At 44.2% G+C, this 19429-nt stretch overlaps 1 protein-coding gene across 2 annotated transcripts in view; it reads left to right on the top strand.

The window, feature by feature from the left end:
* SHPK (sedoheptulokinase) overlaps positions 1–19429 on the top strand; it is a 31429-nt gene that overhangs the window by 395 nt on the left and 11605 nt on the right. Inside the window, exons 1-5 of one of the 2 annotated variants that reach the window (XM_049636819.1) lie at positions 97–340; positions 5893–6034; positions 13967–14150; positions 14688–14840; positions 15825–16000. In XM_049636819.1, coding sequence (XP_049492776.1) covers positions 173–340; positions 5893–6034; positions 13967–14150; positions 14688–14840; positions 15825–16000 — 823 coding nt within the window. In that variant the 5' untranslated portion in view covers positions 97–172. Of the gene's footprint in view, positions 1–96; positions 341–5892; positions 6035–13966; positions 14151–14687; positions 14841–15824; positions 16001–19429 lie in introns of those variants that run through there. The other variant, XM_049636820.1, reaches the window with a different exon arrangement.

Below are 19429 nucleotides of genomic sequence, written 5' to 3'. Positions count from 1 at the left end.
TTTCTTGACCAATGGGAAGGCGAGAGGCCTCCATGTTGGTGTGGCTGAAGGATTGGCAGGAGAGGCCTCGCGTCGGAGCCTTGAAGCCGGGTGGAGGGTGCGGGAGGGGGCGCTACTCCTCCGACGTCACCTGTGTTGCGCTTTGAAGCTTTGGCAGCTTCGCCCTCCGACTATGGCTGCACGGTCGGTCATTCTCGGTATCGACCTGGGCACTACGTCTGTGAAAGCGGCCCTGGTGGAGTCCGCGCCCGGCGACCCATCCGGGTTCTTGGTACTGGCGAGCTGTGCCCGGGCTGCGCGGGCCGAGGCAGCGGCCCAGAGCGCTGCGGCAGGGCCCCAGGTGAGGCAGCGTCCTGGAGTTGCACCGCCTCGGGGAGCCACTCTCTTGCTCCTCAAAGGAGGCCTCCCCCCCACCCCTTTTCTGCAAGGAAGTCTCCCCGATTTCTCCAGCCTGCCTGACCTCTGCCTGTCTGCTGCAGCTCCCTTTGATCCGTTAGGTTTCTTCCCGGTAGCTTTCCCACCTGCTGGCACCGATCTCCTTCCTCACTCTCTGGCCTCTGGTGTCCTTGCTTATGGCGCTGTATCCCCGTGCTCTCAGCCCTCCACTTGACCTGCGGGAAATTTCTCTCCTTGTGTCTGTGGAGTGACCTCAGGCCTCTCTTGTTCTTGCTGTCTCTGCACCTCACACCTGCCGGTGTCAAGTTTAGGATTCAGTTTGTTCCCCAGGGCAGAATCTGGATTTTCCTCAGGAACTAAGAGGAAGAATCAGGGCGAAAGAGGCTCTTCTCATTCTGCAGGGGTGGAATGTGGACTGGGGAATTGAAACACTTGGTCAGAAAAAGACACCGGGTTCCAAAAGCTGAGACACCTTGGAGGAAGGACTGCAGAGACTGAAAGACAGGAGAGAGAAGCCGATTAAAATGTTAGAAAAAGATTGGATTCATCATTATACTCAAAACTAGTGTCTTGTGAGAGTTACAAGGTAGAAATGGGGGAGAATTTCACCACAATGAGAGCTCTGGGTTCAGTAACATCATCAGTTCTTAGAACTGGATTCCATTAATTCCCTGAAAAAGGTAGATTCCATTAATCTACCTGGAATCTAATCTACCTTTAATCTAAAACTGGATTCCATTAATTCCCTGTGTTCAGTTAATTGACAATAGAAATTAATATGTAGGAACTTTCTGTGTAACCTTTGGACTTTTTTTCCTGGATCTCTGCTTGTTCTCCTAGTTGTAATAGGCCTCTAAGGCCCCTTCCAGCCACAAACTCCGATTTTTCTGGGCCATACTCCCAAGAGCTTGTTTTTCACAATCTCTTGCCAGTTATCTGGACTCAGTTGTTTACAGTTCAGAGTCCGTCTTGCTCAGAAACATTTCAGAAGATAAAGATTACAGGAGCACTTTGCATTTTCATTTTTTTTTAAATATATGAAATTTATTATCAAATTGGTTTCCATACAACACCCAGTGCTCATCCCAAAAGATGTCCTCTTCAATACCCATCACCCACCCTCCCCTCCCTCCCACCCCCCATCAGCCCTCAGTTTGTTCTCATTTTTTAAGAGTCTCTTATAGCCCTTTGCATTTTCATAGAGACTTTCAAAATTAGTTTGGTTGGGGCATCAGGGTACTTTAGAATGATTATTTCACCTCATGGACTGTGAAACGGGGGCAAATTCAGCTCTGACCCTGTGGGGGTGAGCAGCTGGGATTAGAGGATGTGAGTTTAGGCAGTGCCCTTTCTCTTGCAATAGGGCCACTTCTTGAAAACTGCTTTCTCAGCTTCCCCCAGCGTTCAGCAGGCTGTTCCGCGTTTACAGGCACACAGTGTGCCACACCTGCCTAATGAGGGGTTTTGGAGAGGCCAGTAATACCCCCCTTGCATCTTCCATGTGTGCTTTGTGCTCTGGGACAAACGGCATTGCTGTAATTTAATCTTTAGCAGAATTTCTCCACCCTGGCACTGTTGATACTTGGGTCAGATGATTCTTCGTTGTGGGGAGCTGTCCTGTGCATTGTAGGATGTTCAGCACCCCTACCTACTACATGCCCGTAGACCCTTCCTACCCAGTTCTGACACCCCAAAATGTCTCCATATTGCCAAATGTACCCTAGGGGACAGAAACACCTGGTGTCCCTGTGTTCTCTCTATGTCCATACTTTTCATTCTTAAGAAGTATTGTGTAGAACAAGGCCAAGCTTGGCAGCTGTATAGAAAGTCAGGCTTTTAGGTGTTTGCAACCTTAAAATACCAGGATTTTTGAGTGAATCTCTGTGACCCTTTCGGAGTTAGTTTTTCCTTTCTGGGCCTCAGTTTCTTCATCTGTAAAGAGGGGTGTGGAGGAGGAGGGTTGACTTGAGTTTCTAAGTTCTGTTCTCAAATCTAAAGTTCTAGGATTTGATCTGGATAGAGTGATTGATAGTCTGAACCAAGAAATGGAGGCAGCGCCTTTCCTGTTACCTTGTGGGTATGCCCATTGTTCGAGAGCTACTCCCTCATCATACTCACCACTGAAACTCGAACTAATTGCTGAACACTGACTGCCTCCTTGTCTTCGCTCCCACCTGGCCCATTTCCCTCCTTCACCGTCCCACCCACACAACTCACACACCAGTGGGCCCATTTTAAACAGTGGCTCCTCTGTCCTGGGTTGATATACCATCTGGCCATGTGGGAACTCTTTAAACTAGCACTGTCCTGTAGAAACTCTAGCTATGAAGCTGACCCACACCTGGAATTTCCAGTTCTCTAGTATTAAAGTAAAAAGTAACAGCTGAAATTAATTTTAACTGCATATTTTATTTAGCTCCCTGTATCCAACAAACTATCATTTCAATATATAATAATGAATATAAATTTATTAATAAGGTATTGTGCATTTTTCATACTAAATCTGAAGTCTGGTATGTATTTTACACTTGCAACACATCTCAATTCAGTGCCAGCCATGCACCTCCTCTCTGCTGGGCTCTCACTGCCCAGCCAGTTCTGCTGTAGTCTCTCCCATATACAGTCTCTTTAGGGTCTGGGGCTGCCTCCTCAGGAAAATGATTTGTGTTCCCTCTGCACTCTTTTCCCCATTCTACTCATCCTCACCTTCCTTTTTTTCTGTTTCTTTGTTCACGCTTGTTTGGAGCCTAGAACTGCCCCTGCCCAAGGCCAGCAGGCTGACGGACGAGTGAGGGGTCTGTCCCAAGGAGGGGGAGGGCTGTGTTCTGCCCTGGGCAGGATAGCCTGGGGCTTGAGGGCTCAGTCTTCAGATGCTTTTCCAAGACCGGAAGCTTTCTCAGTTCCCCAGAGACCAGACATTTATTAAGAACGGAGCCACATTTCTCTTCTGAGTTTTCCAGGGGTCCTTCTAGTTGTTAAGCTTATTATACCTTGAGGTGATTTTTGTGTGCCAGAAACATTGCACTTTGGTTGAAATCAAAGTAAGTATTCAATTTACTAAATTCAGAACTCTAGTTCTTAAACTTTTAAATTTAGGTTATAAAGCTGGTTCCATTTATAAGTCTAACATGTCACTATCATTTTTGAGGGCTTTTGAATAATACTTAATGCTATTTCAGTTAAGTATCTTAGTTATACAGTATATAAATATATATATTTATATATATAGGTAAATATATATTTATCTAGTGTATAACTAAGATACACTATATACACTAGATAAATATATATTTATCTATATATAGATTTATATTTATATTTTTTATAAATAAATTTATAAATTTATAAATATTATATTTATATATATTTATATTTATATATATTTATAAACCTATCTATCTATCTATCTATCTATCTATCTATATATTTAGGTACTGTAGTTGCCTGACCCACAGCTTTTCAGAATACTTAAATAATTCTTATAAATCTAATAAGTTAAATGGATAACTACATAAACTTTAAATGCTCTTATATGTTTAAAATCCTTTTATAAATATACAGTAATGAGATTTGAACTTATAATCACAAATCTAGATCAGTTACTCAATTTCACATTTTAACTTGGAGTTGCGGAGGTAACCTAGGCCAAATTCTCTTAAACATATAAATTTACCTAAAATACCAAATGCTCAGATTTCCTTAAGCACAAATGTTAATCACATAGGTATGACTCTTTTAAACATGCATGTTTAATTCTTGATCAAGGAAGCAGTTCTGTCATCTGGGTTGCTTTTCCAAGTCTATATATTTTGGTGGCCTCCTTAGCTTATTGAGACTTCTTACTGATTAGAGGCATCTCCTGGGATGGGATGGGATCTTGGAGTCTGATTTCTAGCCTTTAACAGAGACTTCATAATTTAGAAGAAGAGATGGTCATGGAAACCTAAATTTTTTGGTGTGAGTCACCTACTTTTGAAGTTATATTAGTTTCTACCTCCCACCCATCTGGATGTACTGCTTGATTGGATTTGGCATTTCATTATCTCTAAGATCCCTAAATGTGTTTTCCCATCTGATTCCAGACATCTCTAACTTTTTTCAAATCCTGCATTCTATTCATATTCTTGTCTCTTAAGACCACTGGACCCAGAGATATTAGCATGCTATTTGATTATGTTCTTAACTCTCATGACTTTGTTTTTCAAGGTTATTTTGCCTAGACAAGTTTGTAAGGAGGCAAATCAGGGGAAAAGGCAAATCAGGAGAAGATGGTCCTGACTTTCTTGAATCTCATTTCCACCCCTAAAAATCTTTCTATATTATCAGTCTCGTTCTGGGTACCTTATCTCATTGCCTAATTAATATTCTGAAAACACTGCTCTGATGATGATACTGTCCCATTCAGAAAGCCCCAAGGGCTCCCCATTGGCTTTAGGAGGAGCCCCTTACTCTGGGGCTCAAGGTCTGCCATTGGGCTCAGCCTCTCTTTTATAGCCTCATTTCCCACCACACCCTTGCATGGACCATCTCACTGTTGCTGTGCCCAGGTATTCTCTGGGCTTTCTTCTTGCCTGCCTCCCCTAGTGGATGTTTTATTCTTTTTTTTTTTTTTTTTTTTTTTGGTAAGTTTATTTATTTATTTTGAGAGAGAGAAAACACGTGCGCAAGTGCCCCAGGGTGAAGGCTCGTGTGTGAGAGCCAGGGAGGGGCAGAGAGAAAGGGAGAAAGATAATCCCATGTGGGCTTTACGCTGTCAGCACAGAGCCTGATGCAGGGCTTGATCTCAGGAACCGTGAGATCATGACCTGAGCCAAAATCAAGAGTTGGACAGTTAACTGACTGAACCACCCAGGTGCGCCCCTGCCCCCCCCCCCCCCCCCCCCCGCCCCGCCCCGTCGGTGTTTTGTTTCCAAGTCTAAGGCCTGGCCCTAAAGGCACTGAGGAAATGTTTGTCAGATGGATGAACTAAAGTCCCAAGTAGAAGCAAACACTAGGGCTTGTCCACGAGGCCTTTCCTGGCTACACCTTTCCTTCCAGGTTCCTTCCTGCTGTGTTCCATCCTGCCCTTATCCCAATCCTCTGTGTGCCTTGAGATAGACCCTTAATTTCTCCTTACATCTTGGTCTTGTGTTTTCCTATCCTTAATGTTAGACTGTCAGTTCCTATAGGGCAGGGGCAGTGCTCTTCTCAGCTCAGACTTGCCCACAGTAGAGGGCAGAGTCTTAGCCATTTTGGAACCTCATCTGCCCCAGCACCTCACCTGTGTGGGGAGGGAGTGGAATCTCATCCACCACATTCCTACTCTAGGAACTGCTGGAGGTGGTGGAGAACCCTCAGTCCCACATGTCATCCGTGAGCCTAGTCAGCAGGTCCTGGAAGTGACCCCAGTGGAATTAGCTGGGCAGCCGCTACCCAGGAAATCCCTTGGGCCTCTGCCCCCCCCCCCCCCCCCCCCGTCTGTGTGCCACTGCCTGACACGTCCTGTTCTGTTTCCAGGGGCAGGAGCAGGATGTAAGCAGAGTCATCCAAGCCCTAAATGAGTGCCTTGCTGCCCTTCCTCAGCAGTTGCTCCAGGAAGTCGGTGGCATTGGAGTATCAGGACAGATGCATGGAGTCATGTTTTGGAAAACAGGCCAAGGTATGCTGGGCTCCAGGGATGATCATGTGCTTCTAGCAACCACTGTGGAACAGCAAAGTGCTGCAGGAGGGCTCTCTCTGAAGGATCGGGTCACCCTGCAGTAGGAATGGAATGGCACATATTGTCTCTTGTATTTTGTGTACGTCCTGTATGTTGTGTACCTCCTATCTTGTACAAATGTGTAATGAGTAAGTGAACTGTCCACTCACACACCGTCCATCAGCAGGGTGAGGGAAAAGAGTGACTTGTCTCTGATTCTCTGTAGGATTCAGTGGAGTGGATTTTCCACAGCTTTCTCTTTTGTGTCAGGGTCTCAGAGCATCAAAGTAGACAACTAAGAGATTAGTGTGGTTATAGGAGATGCCAAGACACAGTGGAAATACTTTTGAATTTGGGCATAATTTTTGTTGTTTGTCATAATCACAGACATTTGTGATTTTTGAATTCCAGGGCTTGTCCTTTTTATGGGCTCAAGTGCTAAGAATTATTTAGTTGGTTGCCTTATATCTTAAATGCCACAGTGCAGGTGACCTGTTCTTTTTGGCCTCTAGGAAGAGACTTATTAAGCCAGCAAAATAATGATGAGTAATTTACATGCCAGATGTTGGGCTAAGGATGTTACCTGCATGATCACATTGAACATTCCTGACATCTTCATGATATAGGTTACATTATTGTCCCCATTGTGCAGATGAGAAGTGGAGGTTCTGAAGTTAATATGCCTGGGCTCATATGGCAGCAAGTGGGGACTCCAGCTTTTGAACCCAGCTTGGTGTGACTTCAGACACTAAGCTTTTAAAGGCCTCTTGGAGAACCAAAGCTGCACGAGGGTGCAACAGTTCAATGAAGCCAGGAACTTCCCAACAGAATGTCTGAGGAAGGATTAGGATATTATGAGCTCCTATTACAGCAAGCATTAAAAAACTTTTTTAACTAAAAAGTTCTATACAGACATAAAAGTAGGGAGTATTATGGACCAACACACACCCATTACCCAGCTACTTTACTGCAGGGTTTTTTTTATTAAGGTTTAAAAAATTTATTTTGAGAGAGAGAGAGCATGCACGAGCTGGGGAGGGGCAGAGAGAGAGGGAGAGAGAGAGAAACCCAAGCAGGCTCTGCACTGTCAGTGTAGAGCTGGATTCAGGGCTTGATCTCACGAACCGGGAGATCATGACCTGACCTGAAATCAAGAGTCAGACATTTAGCAGACTGAGCCACCCAGGCACCCCCTACTGTAGGTATTTTAAGTAGAGGATGGATGGCTACTTTGGGGGCTGTAGTTAAGGGGATTTGAACACCAGATCCACCCCTTTTTGCCTGGAGAGTCAGTGATTCCAGTTCCCCGGGGCCAAGTGAGTGGTGACCTGCTTCTCAGCAGCATGACTGGTGTCTAGTGATGCATCCTTTGATCAGTTCCCAGGAGGGGCTGGGTGACTGTAGAAGCCAGTGTAGGACCTCTTGCTTCTTCCCTCTTCCTCATCTGCCTGTTGTCAGGCTGGCTGGGACCACAGGAGCTGCTTGGCTCCAATCAGTAGCAGGAGGAGAAGGCCAATTAGGATGTTAGAGCTGACCTCTCAGAGGGAGTCTAGGTTGTAAAAACTTTTTAAACTCCTTAATTTTGCATTAACGAGAATAAATGTCCTTTTAATACTAAAACCTGTCCCAAAGAGGACAGCAGAGATCTAATGATTGTGGTCTGGTCATCTGCCTCCCTTTCTGCCCATTTCCTGGACTCTGTAACAACCACACAAACCATTGCCCACATTGTTGGAGAGAGCTGCTTAATATTTCATTGAGTCAGCCCACATGCCTCCTTGCTTTGTTTTCTGCTTCTGGGAAGGAGGGGAAACCACTATTTGACGATGGTAATACTTGCTTAGCAGAGTTGAGTGAAATCGTACTTGGGATCAAGACATTGTGTTTTTAATGGTGGCCATAAATCAGTTTAGCTTCAGTACCTACAGTGAATAAGGCTCAGTACTTGACCCCACGGGAGACGTAGAAACTAGCAGACGAAGCCCTCACCTTCCAGGGCACACTCAAGGCAGTCAACACAGACAGGCACCAGTAAGCCGAGCGGAGAGCTAATTGCTTCCATGAGGGCACAGGCCAGCCAGCAGGGAGAGGAAAAACAGTGAGAGTGTCTTCTGAGAGGCCTGTGGTTATGCCTGTAGACTCCATTTCGAGGGTCAGTAATAGCAGGAGAGAAGTGGGCATGATAAGACCAAGCTAAAAGGCAAGCGGCTGACTGGGAGAAAATGTTTGCTTGTGTGAATAATATGGGTACATATAAAGAAATAAGGACAGAGAAAGGACAAATGGTCCTGTGGAAAATGGGCAAAGGATACCTATAGGCAGTTCCTAGAAGAGGAAATACAAGTGGCTAATAAGCATATAAAAAGAGGCTCAATGTCATTAGTAATTAGGGCAGGGCAGATGAAAACAACAATGAGAAATCATTTCCACCCACTGAGTTGTAAGAAATCAAAGTCTGAAAATGTCAAGGTTGGGAAATGGGGTGGAAAATTGATATTTTTAGATATGGCCGGTGGTAGTATAAATTAGCATGGCGGTTTGGAGGGCAGTTTGGCGGGGGCCTGTTCCAAACAAGGGGGCTGCTGTGACTCAGCAGCTTTGCTACTTGGTATCTGCTCAGGAAAATTACTTTACCATGTATGTGCATAAGGAGGTGTAATCACGGTCGTTCATTACCTTGTTATGGTAGCGAAAACTGGCGTTTAAGCTCTGGGGAATGGATGCATAAATGGTGGTATGCCCAGGCTGCAGGAGGATATGCAGTGTAGTCAAAAAGAATAAGGTGCATTCACATACACTCACATGGAAAGGCCTCTAGAACATTTGCTGGATGTTAAAAACAACCCCTAGAAGAAGAAATATAGTACAATGCTGTTTGCTTAAAAAAAAAAAAAAAATAGACAAAAACAAAATAAAGTCAATCAAGCCAAACAAAATATGTTGTGTGAGTGTGAAAACTTGAGATAGTTCCCCACAAGTGCTAACAGGGACAGGAGTGGGGCCAGGACTCAGGTAGGGGTATAAGCGGACCTCTGGCTTTATCTGTAATAGCTGAACATCTCATACCGAGAATGCATTCACTTGTCACTTCTGTAATTAAAAAATTAAAAATATATCAATTCTTTGCCGAGAGAGAGAGAGAGAGAGAGAGAGAGAGAGAGAGAAGGAAGAAAGAAAAAAGTTAACAAATATCAGACCAAATTCTGAAACAGAGTGGATTTGAATCTTGGTTCTACCATTTAATAGCTATGTGACCTTTGGCAAATTTTTCTTAACTTCTCTCTGCTTCATTTTTCTTGTAAAAAGGGAAGAATTATCATGCCTATATTATAAGGCTGTTATATAGATTAAATGAATTATTTTTGAAGTGCTTTGAAGAATACCTGGTACATAGTAAGGATTCCATATTTGTTTTCTCATACAAACAAAATAAAACTTAGTCAAAAAAATTTTTTTTAAAGGATCAAAGAGTTTTGGAAGCAGATAAAGGGGTTGAAAAAAAGCTGTAGAAATCCGGCTTTAGGGCTGGAATAAGAATCCCAACTTTAGGGACACCTGGGTGGGTCAGTCAGTTGAGCATCTGACTCTTGGTTTTGGTTCAGGTCATGATCCCAGGGTCATGGGACTCCATTGCACTGAGCATGGAGCCTTCTCCCTCCTGCCACCCTCTCTCTTTCTCTCCCTCTCTCTGCCCCTCTCCCACTCACTTGCTCTCTCTTTCTCTTTTTTATTTAAAAATAAAAGAATTTTTAAAAAGTAAGAAATATATGTTTTAAAAAAAAGAATTCCAGCTTTAAGTGTAGGTACAAATACAGTATGTAGTTGTGGAGGTGCACTGCTTTGCCCTGACCCCTACCCCAAGTGAAACTTCATACACTTCAGGTGCATGATCTGTAAGGCACCTCCCTGCTCTTCTGGTTACTGGCTGGGGATACCAACCAGAGTTTGACAAGCTGTCTCAGAGCCTTTGCCCTGACCCATCTACCTGCAGCATGTATCCCCAGACATTCTTTTAAAAAAAAATTTTTTTTAATGTTTATTTATTTTTGAGAGAGACAGAGACAGAGAGCAGGGTAGGAGCAGAGAGAGGGGGAGACACAGAATCCGAAGCAGGCTCCAGGCTCCAGGCTCCCGGCTCCCAGCTGTCAGCACAGAGCCTGATGCGGGGCTTGAACTCACAAACCGTGAGAACATGACCTGAGCCAAAGTCAGATGCTTAACCAACTGAGCCACCCAGGCGCCCCCTCCCCAGACATTCTTATGGCTCACATTTCTACAGCAATGAAAAGTATCAGATATTATATACTTGCTTGTGTATATTCTATATACCTAGCGTAGAAGCTTCATGACAGTAGTGACTTTTTCTTGTTGATTGCTGCATTCTCAGGGACTAGAACCCGTGCCTAATACATATTAGATACTTAATAAACATGTCATTCAATCACCCACATATGAATGAACAAATGGATGTTTCATGGTCTGGAACAAAGAGGGGAGAGGCAGTTAAGTTTCTTTCTTTGGTTCTTAATGAAAAAAATTTATAGGAAAATGTAATGATTTTGGCTCCCAAATCTGGGGCCTGAGATCAGACATAGCCACAAAATAGCTGCATGTGAGGCTTTGCCCTGCTTTGCTTTATGGTAGGCATTGTTCTCATCTGGAGGCCATCTCAGGACATATGGAGAACAAATTCTCATCTCTGTCCATTAGATCCGGAATGTTCTTGTTACTGATAACCTTTCTCAGCTGGCACTCAAGATTCTTTTCCCATTCTGCTACAGTGGTTGTATTTATATCCTGTGGAAGTGTGAGATATATTCCTTATATGAGAAGAGGAGAAAACAAAACATATGTAGGGATGTGTATTGTCTTTCTTGAAGGCTGCTGCAAATCTTAGACCACAGACAGAGTTTAGAAGGTAAAGATTCATTTGCATCACCATTATCATCACTAACATTAATTGAGTACTGACTGTGTCAGGTACTGTTCTAAATGCTTTACATGTGTTAACTCATTTAATACTTACAACCCTACACACACAACACACACTACATACCCTAACCCTAACTCTAATCCTTCCCCTTGCCGCTAGTCTGAGAGTGAAGTCGACACATGGCAGGAAGAGCTACCAGGACCCAGGAAAGAATTATAAGTGTCCTTTACCTCTGGGCTTCCGGATACAGTTGCCACCAAGATGCTGAACTAGTTTGACAGCTGGCTGTCTCTGCCAAGGTCAGTTTTAGAGGAATCATAAGAGAAAAACACCAAGGAAAGGGGAGAACATTGTGAGAGAGCCTGGGGTGATGGGGCTGCTTTGATTTGGGATGTGTGGGTTGACAGTGGCTTGGGTCTGGGGCAAGAGGCAACCAGCCTTGCCTGTGAGAGGATAAATCAGGAGGGGAACAGCTGGTCCCCTGGACTGCCATGGCTGTGGGACAAGCAGCATTGTCCGCATACCCTCAGCAGCTCAGGTGTCTTCAGGAATAAAATCAAGGCAGTGGAGAAAAGCAGGAGTCTCTTTCCAAATCCCAGGGCTGGTGACATTGTAATCTAAGGATCCTCAAAACATTGTTTTTTCCTGGGAGGCAGAGTGGAAGTACTGACCTGAGGAGATGTTTTGCACGGTGGGATGGATTAGCTGCAGATTTACCCCAGGATTCATTCATCCTTTCCAGCCGCTTGGAGGCTGGCAGGGATGGAGATCTGGCCCATTTACACTGACTGACAGAGTAGCCAATAGTCCCAGCACAAAATGAGTTCATGGGCCAGGACAATAAGACATTTGAAGAGCACAGCTGTTTCACAAGAAAAACATTGTGCCAGGTGATTTGATGGAGATTCTTTGAGAAACAACTGTTAGAACGGTCAGTCTAATTTAAAATTAGCTTGACATACCTACTAAAATGTATGAAAGGAGAATATTAGCAAGAAAACATAAAAAAGACCAAGGAGAATTATTAGGTCTGAAAAAATATAATGGTTGAAATAAAGAATGTAATAGACGGGATTAATAACAAAATGGATAGAACTTCAGGACAAATATGAAAATAAAAGATGCAAATTTAGAAAATCTCTCAGAAGGAAGAAGAAAAGGACAAAGAAGTAGAAAATATAAAAGAAAAGGTAAGAGAAAAATGAAGATACAAATAGAAACACTAGCATCTGAATAATAGGAGATCTAGAAAAGGAAAAATAAAAGTGGTAGAGGAGGAAATATTTGAAGAACTAACGGAGAAAATTTACCATAATTGACAAAATAATATGCACCAGACTGAAGGGGTGCATAGAATGTCAAAGAAGGGAGAGAAGGAAAACCTCACAGCCAGATATAGTGAACTTTCAAGGATTTCAGACAAAGAAAATACCAAAAGCGTACACAGTGAAAGACCAGATCCTATATAAAAGAATTACAAGCAGATTGACTAGACATTTTTCAATAGCAACATTCTATGTAAAAGTGCAATGGAATAGTATTTTGGTTACCTACTGGTGTATAGCAAACTACCTCCAAACTCAGTTACTTAAAACAGCAAACATTTTATTATATCTTGTACAATTTACTTCTGCATATCAGATAGAGCTACTGTACACGGAGTTGATGGAGGTTGCTTGGAAGTATTTGTGTAGTGGACAGATGGGTCTGGAGGGTTCAAGAGTGGCTCTACTCAATGCTTGATGCCTTGGTAGGGAAGGCTGGAAGGCTGGAGTCAGCCTGGAGGATGGCCTCTAGATGCCTACATGTGACTTCTCCATGTAGTTTCTCCAGCATGGTGGCCTTAGGACTTCTTTTTTTTTTTTTCTTAAGTTTATTTATTTATTTTGGTGGGGGGAGGGGCAGAGAGAGAGAATTCCAAGTAGGCTCCACATTGTCAGCATGGAGCCCGATGTGGGGCTCAATGTCATGAACCATGAGACCATGACCTGAGCCGAAATCAAGAGTCAGATGCTTAACTGACTGAGCCACCCAAGTGCCCCAGGTAGTGGGACGTCTTACATGGTGGCTGGCTTTCCCCAGAGTGAGTGCTCCAAAAGGCTCTGGTGGGAGCCGCAAGACTTCTATGACCTAGCTTTGGGGGTCCTAGGATGTCACTACCCCCACATTCTCTTGGTCAAGCAAATCATCAAGTCCAGCCTAGATTCAAGGAAAGAGGATTTAGATTCTGCCCCTTAATGGGAGGAGTAGCAAGGAATTTGTGGCAATCTATCACAAATCTACAAAGTGTTTTTAAGTATTGAAGAAAAGGAACTTAGGACCTGGAATATTACAACTGTCCTTCAAGTATGAGGATATGAAAAGATATTCGGAGCCATATAGGCCTTTAGATGCTTTGCCACAGAACGAACTATACTGAAACTAGTTTTGAGCAATTTAAATAAGAGCAGAGAAAGATCCAGAAGATTTCAAGAGATAAATGACATAAATGAAGTAAAGATGGCTAGATTCCTGAATAAAGTTTGATGCCTAAAAATCAGTTAGCTAAGACCAAAGTCAAAGAGAAAATATATCCATCATCATCCAGAATCCAGTCTAGGTAGTATCCTCATGGTAAGAGTTGGAAGGATGGAGACTAGGGGACTTGAGAGTGTGCTAAGTTTCTTTCCTTACAGGGTGAAAGGGGATATAATATCAACTGTAAAAAATGAATAAAAAGGAATATAGAAGAAGTGGGATAAATGGAGGGAGTAGGTGACTTGCCCAGGGCCACACAGCCATTGGTGATGGAGCCAGGTATTAAACCCAGGTGCTCTTATATCAGAACCCAGGTGTGTGAGTGAAGCATTATCAGGGGTGATAAAGTTGTGCTTTAACCTCACTAGCAGAATGGTCTCACGGACATGCTGCTGCTGGTCAGTGGCTCTTTTCTCTGTGTTTGGCAATCTCCTTTGTTTCAGGCTGTGAATGGACAGAGGGAGGGGCCTCCCCCGTGTTTGAGCCCAGAGCTGTGAGCCACCTGGTCACATGGCAGGATGGCCGGTGTAGCAGCGAGTTCCTGGCTTCTTTGCCCCGGCCGGAGTCCCATCTCAGTGTGGCCTCAGGGTTTGGCTGTGCAACCATCTTCTGGCTTTCGAAGAATAGGTACGGACAACTGTTTTTGAATTGGATTCTGGGTTTCCGGGGAAATGAGAGTGGCCAGAGGGCTATACCTCCAGCTGGTCAGCATCACTCCACATGCTGGAGTGTTCCTCAGTGAGGTGGCCTGGCACAGAGTGTGGTCACAGGACCTAGACTTGGTCCAGAGCTGCTTCATTTCTCAGAAGTTTTGGTTATCTGATTCTAACCAGGGGCGGAAAGAAAGGGGCAGAGAGGACAAGGGACTTGCCAAGGGTCACGTGCTGAGTTAATGGTAGGGTCAGGGCTGCTGAGAATGGCCAATGTCCGGTTTTCCCAAGCGTTCTCCCCTGAGACCACTCCCCTAAGGCTGACCCCAGCCAGCTGTGTTTTGAGTGGCTGGGAGGTCCTCACCCCGGGAGGTTTACTTGTCAGGGAGCTGTTTGTGGGGTGCTGGTTGCCACCCGGCTATGCCATGTCTAGTTTACTGCCTGTAGCTAGGTATGGTGCATGCTTTCAAGTTGCTATTAGACCATGTTGAATTGTTTTTGATATGAAAACTAGCCCAGAGTTCCTGAAGTCCTATGATGCAGTGGGCACCATCCATGACTATGTGGTTGCCATGTTGTGTGGCTTGCCAAGATCCCTGATGTGCGACCAGAATGCTGCTAGCTGGGGATATTTCAACACTCAGAGCCAAAGCTGGAACTTGGAGATGTGAGTATATCCTTGCAGGCCGGCTCCAGGCTAAAGGTCAGAATCTCTAATGTGAGAGCTTCAGTGGGACTTTCCCATTCAAGAAGAGTGGAGGATTCCAAGAGGCCAGGAATCAAGTTCCAATGTCCTTCAGCCCGTTTCAGTCACCAGGCATGGGTGGGCCTAGCTGTCAGCGAACCCTTGCAGGGGATTACCCTGTACGCCATGCTGTCCTGCTCTTCCACAATTGCCCAGACCTAGGTTGGCTTCCCCAGTTCTCTGTGACTCAGCCCTAGCCTATAGATTTCAAAGAATAACTTTCACTGTAATAAAGTTTAAAATAAGGTTAAAAAATGGAAGTAGCAGTCTTGAGAGATGTCTTTTAAAAGTTCTTTTTAAGCAATCTTTTGCCTTTTCAGATCCAGAAATCCAGTGCCCTATAAGTTCACTTCCTTCAGGGTCCAAATTCTGAGCTCTGTAATAAAACAAAAAGCACCTGGTAGTTCAGGTAAAGGACTTTCCAGCATGTTTTATAAAATTGACAGCCCGTGTTCACTAACCCCGAGTGATGAATGCGTTTGGTATTCAGGAGACTGATGGATTTGACTTTGGTTTGGCCTGTGCTAACTGATTGTGACTTTGTGTTGGAACTCTATCTCCCTTTGCAGAGTATTTGTGTTCCCTTCAAACATAGGAGGCTGAGTGGGGATGATATCTGGCTCTTGTGTAATCCTTCCTGATCACCCCTGCTTACACTGGTTGTTTTCTTTCCTGGAAGGCTAATCCTAAGCTTTTGAAAGCCAGTGTTCATTCTTTAAAAAATACAAGTCTACTTCTCATGGTTTTAAAAAAAGCCAAAGAGGCCCTCTCTGAAAACACTGGATTCTACCCTCCCTTCCCGTATGTGTTATCCTCTAGTGCTTTCCTTTGTTGAGTTTCCTGGAAACAACAAAGACCAAAAAAACCCAGCACCAGGTAAATACACTGTCCATTTTTGGATTGCAGATTGAGGACCTCAGGCTTTCCCATCCACCTGCTCCCAGACATCGCTGAGGCCGGCAGCTTGGCGGGCAGAACTTCCCGTGCCTGGTTTGGAGTCCCAAAGGGGACGCGGGTGGGCGTGGCCTTGGGTGATTTACAGGCCTCCGTCTATTCCTGTATGGCCCAAAGGACAGATGCGGGTAAGTCTTTCTTCTTTTCCTTCCTCAGACTTCTACTGGTGCCTTCTAAGCTCCAGGTCTGTGTGAGGGTACAAGGGGAACATGTACCAAAGCCTCGGCATCCTGTTGATCGTTATTCTGTAAACATGAAAAACAGCCTCATTCCTACAGGTTCTGAAGCCCCTCCCCTGGGAGCTTGCAATCCTATAGGGCAAGTTCTGTCCCTGACCACAGTCTGTGCTTTTCCTTTCCATGGCCAGGTAAGGGAAATGACTGTTTCTAGCTGGCTGATTGCTGTGTAACTCCATGACCAAGAAAATAGATTAGTAGATTAGGGTTTTTGTTATTGTGTTTCTCAATGAAAGTTCCATCTCATCTGATTAGAAGTGCAGAGTCTTTTCTGTATTCAGTGTAAGAGAGTCACAGTGAGATGGAGGCTGCAGTCTAGGGCAGAGCTTGGTCGACTTTTCCTGTAAAGGATCGGATAATAAATATATTAGGCTTTGTAGGCCATGTCGTTTCTATCATAACTATGTAACTCTGCTGTTAGAGCCTGAAAGCAGCCATAGCCAATACATAAATGAATGGGTGCTGCTGTGTTCTAATAAAACTTCATTTATAGACACTGAAATGTGAATTTCATAGAATTTTCACATGTCATGAAATTTTCTTCTCCTTTTGATTTCTTTTCAACCATTTAAAAATGTAAGAACATGCCACTATGATTGTAAAATGCTGCAGCCCCTTTGGAAAACAGCCTGGCAGTTCCTTAAAAGTTAAACATGACCCAGCAATTCCACTCCCAGGTGCACACGCTGAAGAGAACTGGAAGCACGTGTCCACACAAACAAGTGTCCACACTTCACCCAGATGTCCCTAGCAGCATTGTTCATAACAACTTATAATTCAAAAAGTAGAAATAATCCAAACTCCCACCAACTGATAAATGCATTTAGAAAGTGTGCTATATCCACACAGCTGAAATGCCACAACATGGGAGTGAAAGGGAGGAATGAAAGAAACCAGTTCCAAAAGGCCGTGTATCGTATGTTTCCATTCCTGTGAAAAGTCTAGAACAGGCAAATCCATAGAGACAGACAGCAGATGAATGGTTGCCAGGGGCCGGAGGAAGCAGTGATTGCTGATGGGTACAGTTTCTTTTTGGAGTGATAAAAATGTTTTAAAATTAGATAGTGGTGATGGTTGCACAACTGTGAATATACTAAAAACCACTGAATTATACCCTTTAAAAAGTTGTTTTTTATGGTGAATTGATGTGAATTATATCTCAATAAAGCTATTATTTTAAAAAAAAGTGAAAGCCATTCTTAGCTCTCAGACCATACAAAAACACATGGCTGAGTGGGTATGGCCTGTGGGCTGTTGTTTGCCCCTCCCCGGGCTAGGGGGAGAATTGGGGCCTACCTGCCCAAGCTAGGTGGTTGCAGGATGGGGGTTTCATTTGACCCTCATGGCAGCCTGGCCAAGTGAGTCCACTCTGGGAGCCCCTCCTTGTTACTAAGGGGAATGGAGAATTCATTCATCTTACCTGAATTCTCTTTGTAGTCACGTCTTCTTTCATCCATCAGATAGAACTATTACACTTCAACCCTGACTTTAAAAAGTCTGACCAGCCTTCTCTATGTAGTTTTTTCCTATTTCATTTCATTTCTTTTCTTTTCTTTTCTTTTCTTTTCTTTTCTTTTCTTTTCTTTTCTCTTTTTCTTTCTTTCTTTCTTTCTTTCTTTCTTTCTCTTTCTTCTTTCCTCTTTCTTTCTTTCTTTCTAATGTTTATTTATTTTTGAGAGAGAGACAGAGCACGAGCAGGGGAGGGACAGAGAGAGAGGGGGAGACACAGAATCTGAAGCAGGCTCCGGGCTCTGAGCTGTCAGTACAGAGCCCGAGAGGCAGGGCTCAAGCCCACAAACCATGAGATCATGACTTGAGTGGAAGTCAGACGCTTAACTGACTGAGCCACCCAGGCACCCCTATTTTGTGGTATTCCTAAGAAATAACATTTCAAGGACTGTTATTGTTTTGTTTGGGGTAGCAATTCCTCATTCAAGATTAGCTGAGAGGGAAAAGTGAAATTCTGCCCATTTTGTTGGCACTTATATGTGATAAAGTCTTTTAAGGTCAGAAGTTTTTCAAAACCTTCTTTTCTCCCAAATTTTCATCTAAAATCAATGCTCTGGGAATATGTTAAGTTTGTTCTGTGGCTTTTAATTTTCCCAATACACCAGCTCTTGCCTTGTATCATTTCATCTCAAAGTGTGAATGTCAGGGAACTCATGTGGGCTTTGGAGTCAGTCCCCAGGCCTGGGTTAGAATTTAGCCCCTCTCCTTCTTCTGGTGTGGCCTTAGGCAGGTGGCTTTTCTTCCTGAGCCCTTGTCATCATCTAAAATGAGGGTGACAACACCTTTCTCATGGGGTGGTTATGGTGACACAGTGGGCTGGTGCCTGTAAAGAGCTTGGTTCTTTCTTACTACTCTGGTGGTTTTTAAATCATAGGCTGTTCCCTCGACAGAGGGCTCTCCTGTGCCTGGATGTAAATGTGTGTCCTACATAGTAAGTGAGGGGCTAGTTAAGTGGGAAGAAGCTAAGAATTAGGCTCCCTCTTCAGTGAGCTGGCTGTAGTCTCTGGTTCCAGATTGTGGCTGCTGGCTGTAGTCAGTTGTGCTGTGTCTAAGGGCAAGGTTGGTTGGCCTCCATCCTTGACACCTCCACTTCGGGGGACAGGTAGAGGGCATGTTGCTTCTGATAAAGAGTCACGGGGAAAGGCTTGATGTGGCAGAAGGTAAAGGATATTGACTTTCTGCGATTTGTTTCTGGTCTCCTTGCTTCCAAACCCCCACTAGATGGGAAAGTTAAACGTTGACCTCAGTTATTTCAGACCCCAATAGACTGAGAAGCACAGGCTTTTTGGCCAAGTCTTGTGAGAAGTGGAAGAGAAGAGACTCCTAGAACAGTCCACAGGCCCTGGCCTCAATCCAGAGGAGAAAATCATCCCCTCCGTGCTGGGTCTGGGACCTTTTCCCCCACTGGTAGAGGAAGGTTAAGAGAGCCATGGAAATGGGAAGGAGGTGGTGCTTGCCAAAAATGAATGAAGCCTCACCAGAGAGTTAAATACTTGGGCTGAGCTCTTTCTCCCTGCAAATATTTCTCTATTGCTGCGTAACAAATCACCCCAATATTCAGTGGCCTAAAACAGCAAACATTTATTATCTCTCAAAGTTTCTGAGAGTCAGGAGTCTGCATGTGGCTGGATGGTTTGGCTCAAGGTCTCTCATGAAACTGCAATCAAGCTGTTGGCCCCCTGGGACTGCGGTCATCCAAAGGCTTGACCAAGCTTGGCGGATCTACTTCTTAGCTCATTCATGTGGTTCTTGGCAGGAGGCCTCAGTTTTTTGCCACATGGGCTTCGGCACAGGGCTGCTCATGACATGGTG

The sequence above is a fragment of the Panthera uncia genome, chromosome E1 (assembly GCF_023721935.1).
Source record: "Panthera uncia isolate 11264 chromosome E1, Puncia_PCG_1.0, whole genome shotgun sequence".
Lineage (NCBI taxonomy): Eukaryota > Metazoa > Chordata > Mammalia > Carnivora > Felidae > Panthera > Panthera uncia.
This window is presented reverse-complemented; position numbering and strand designations above follow the sequence as displayed.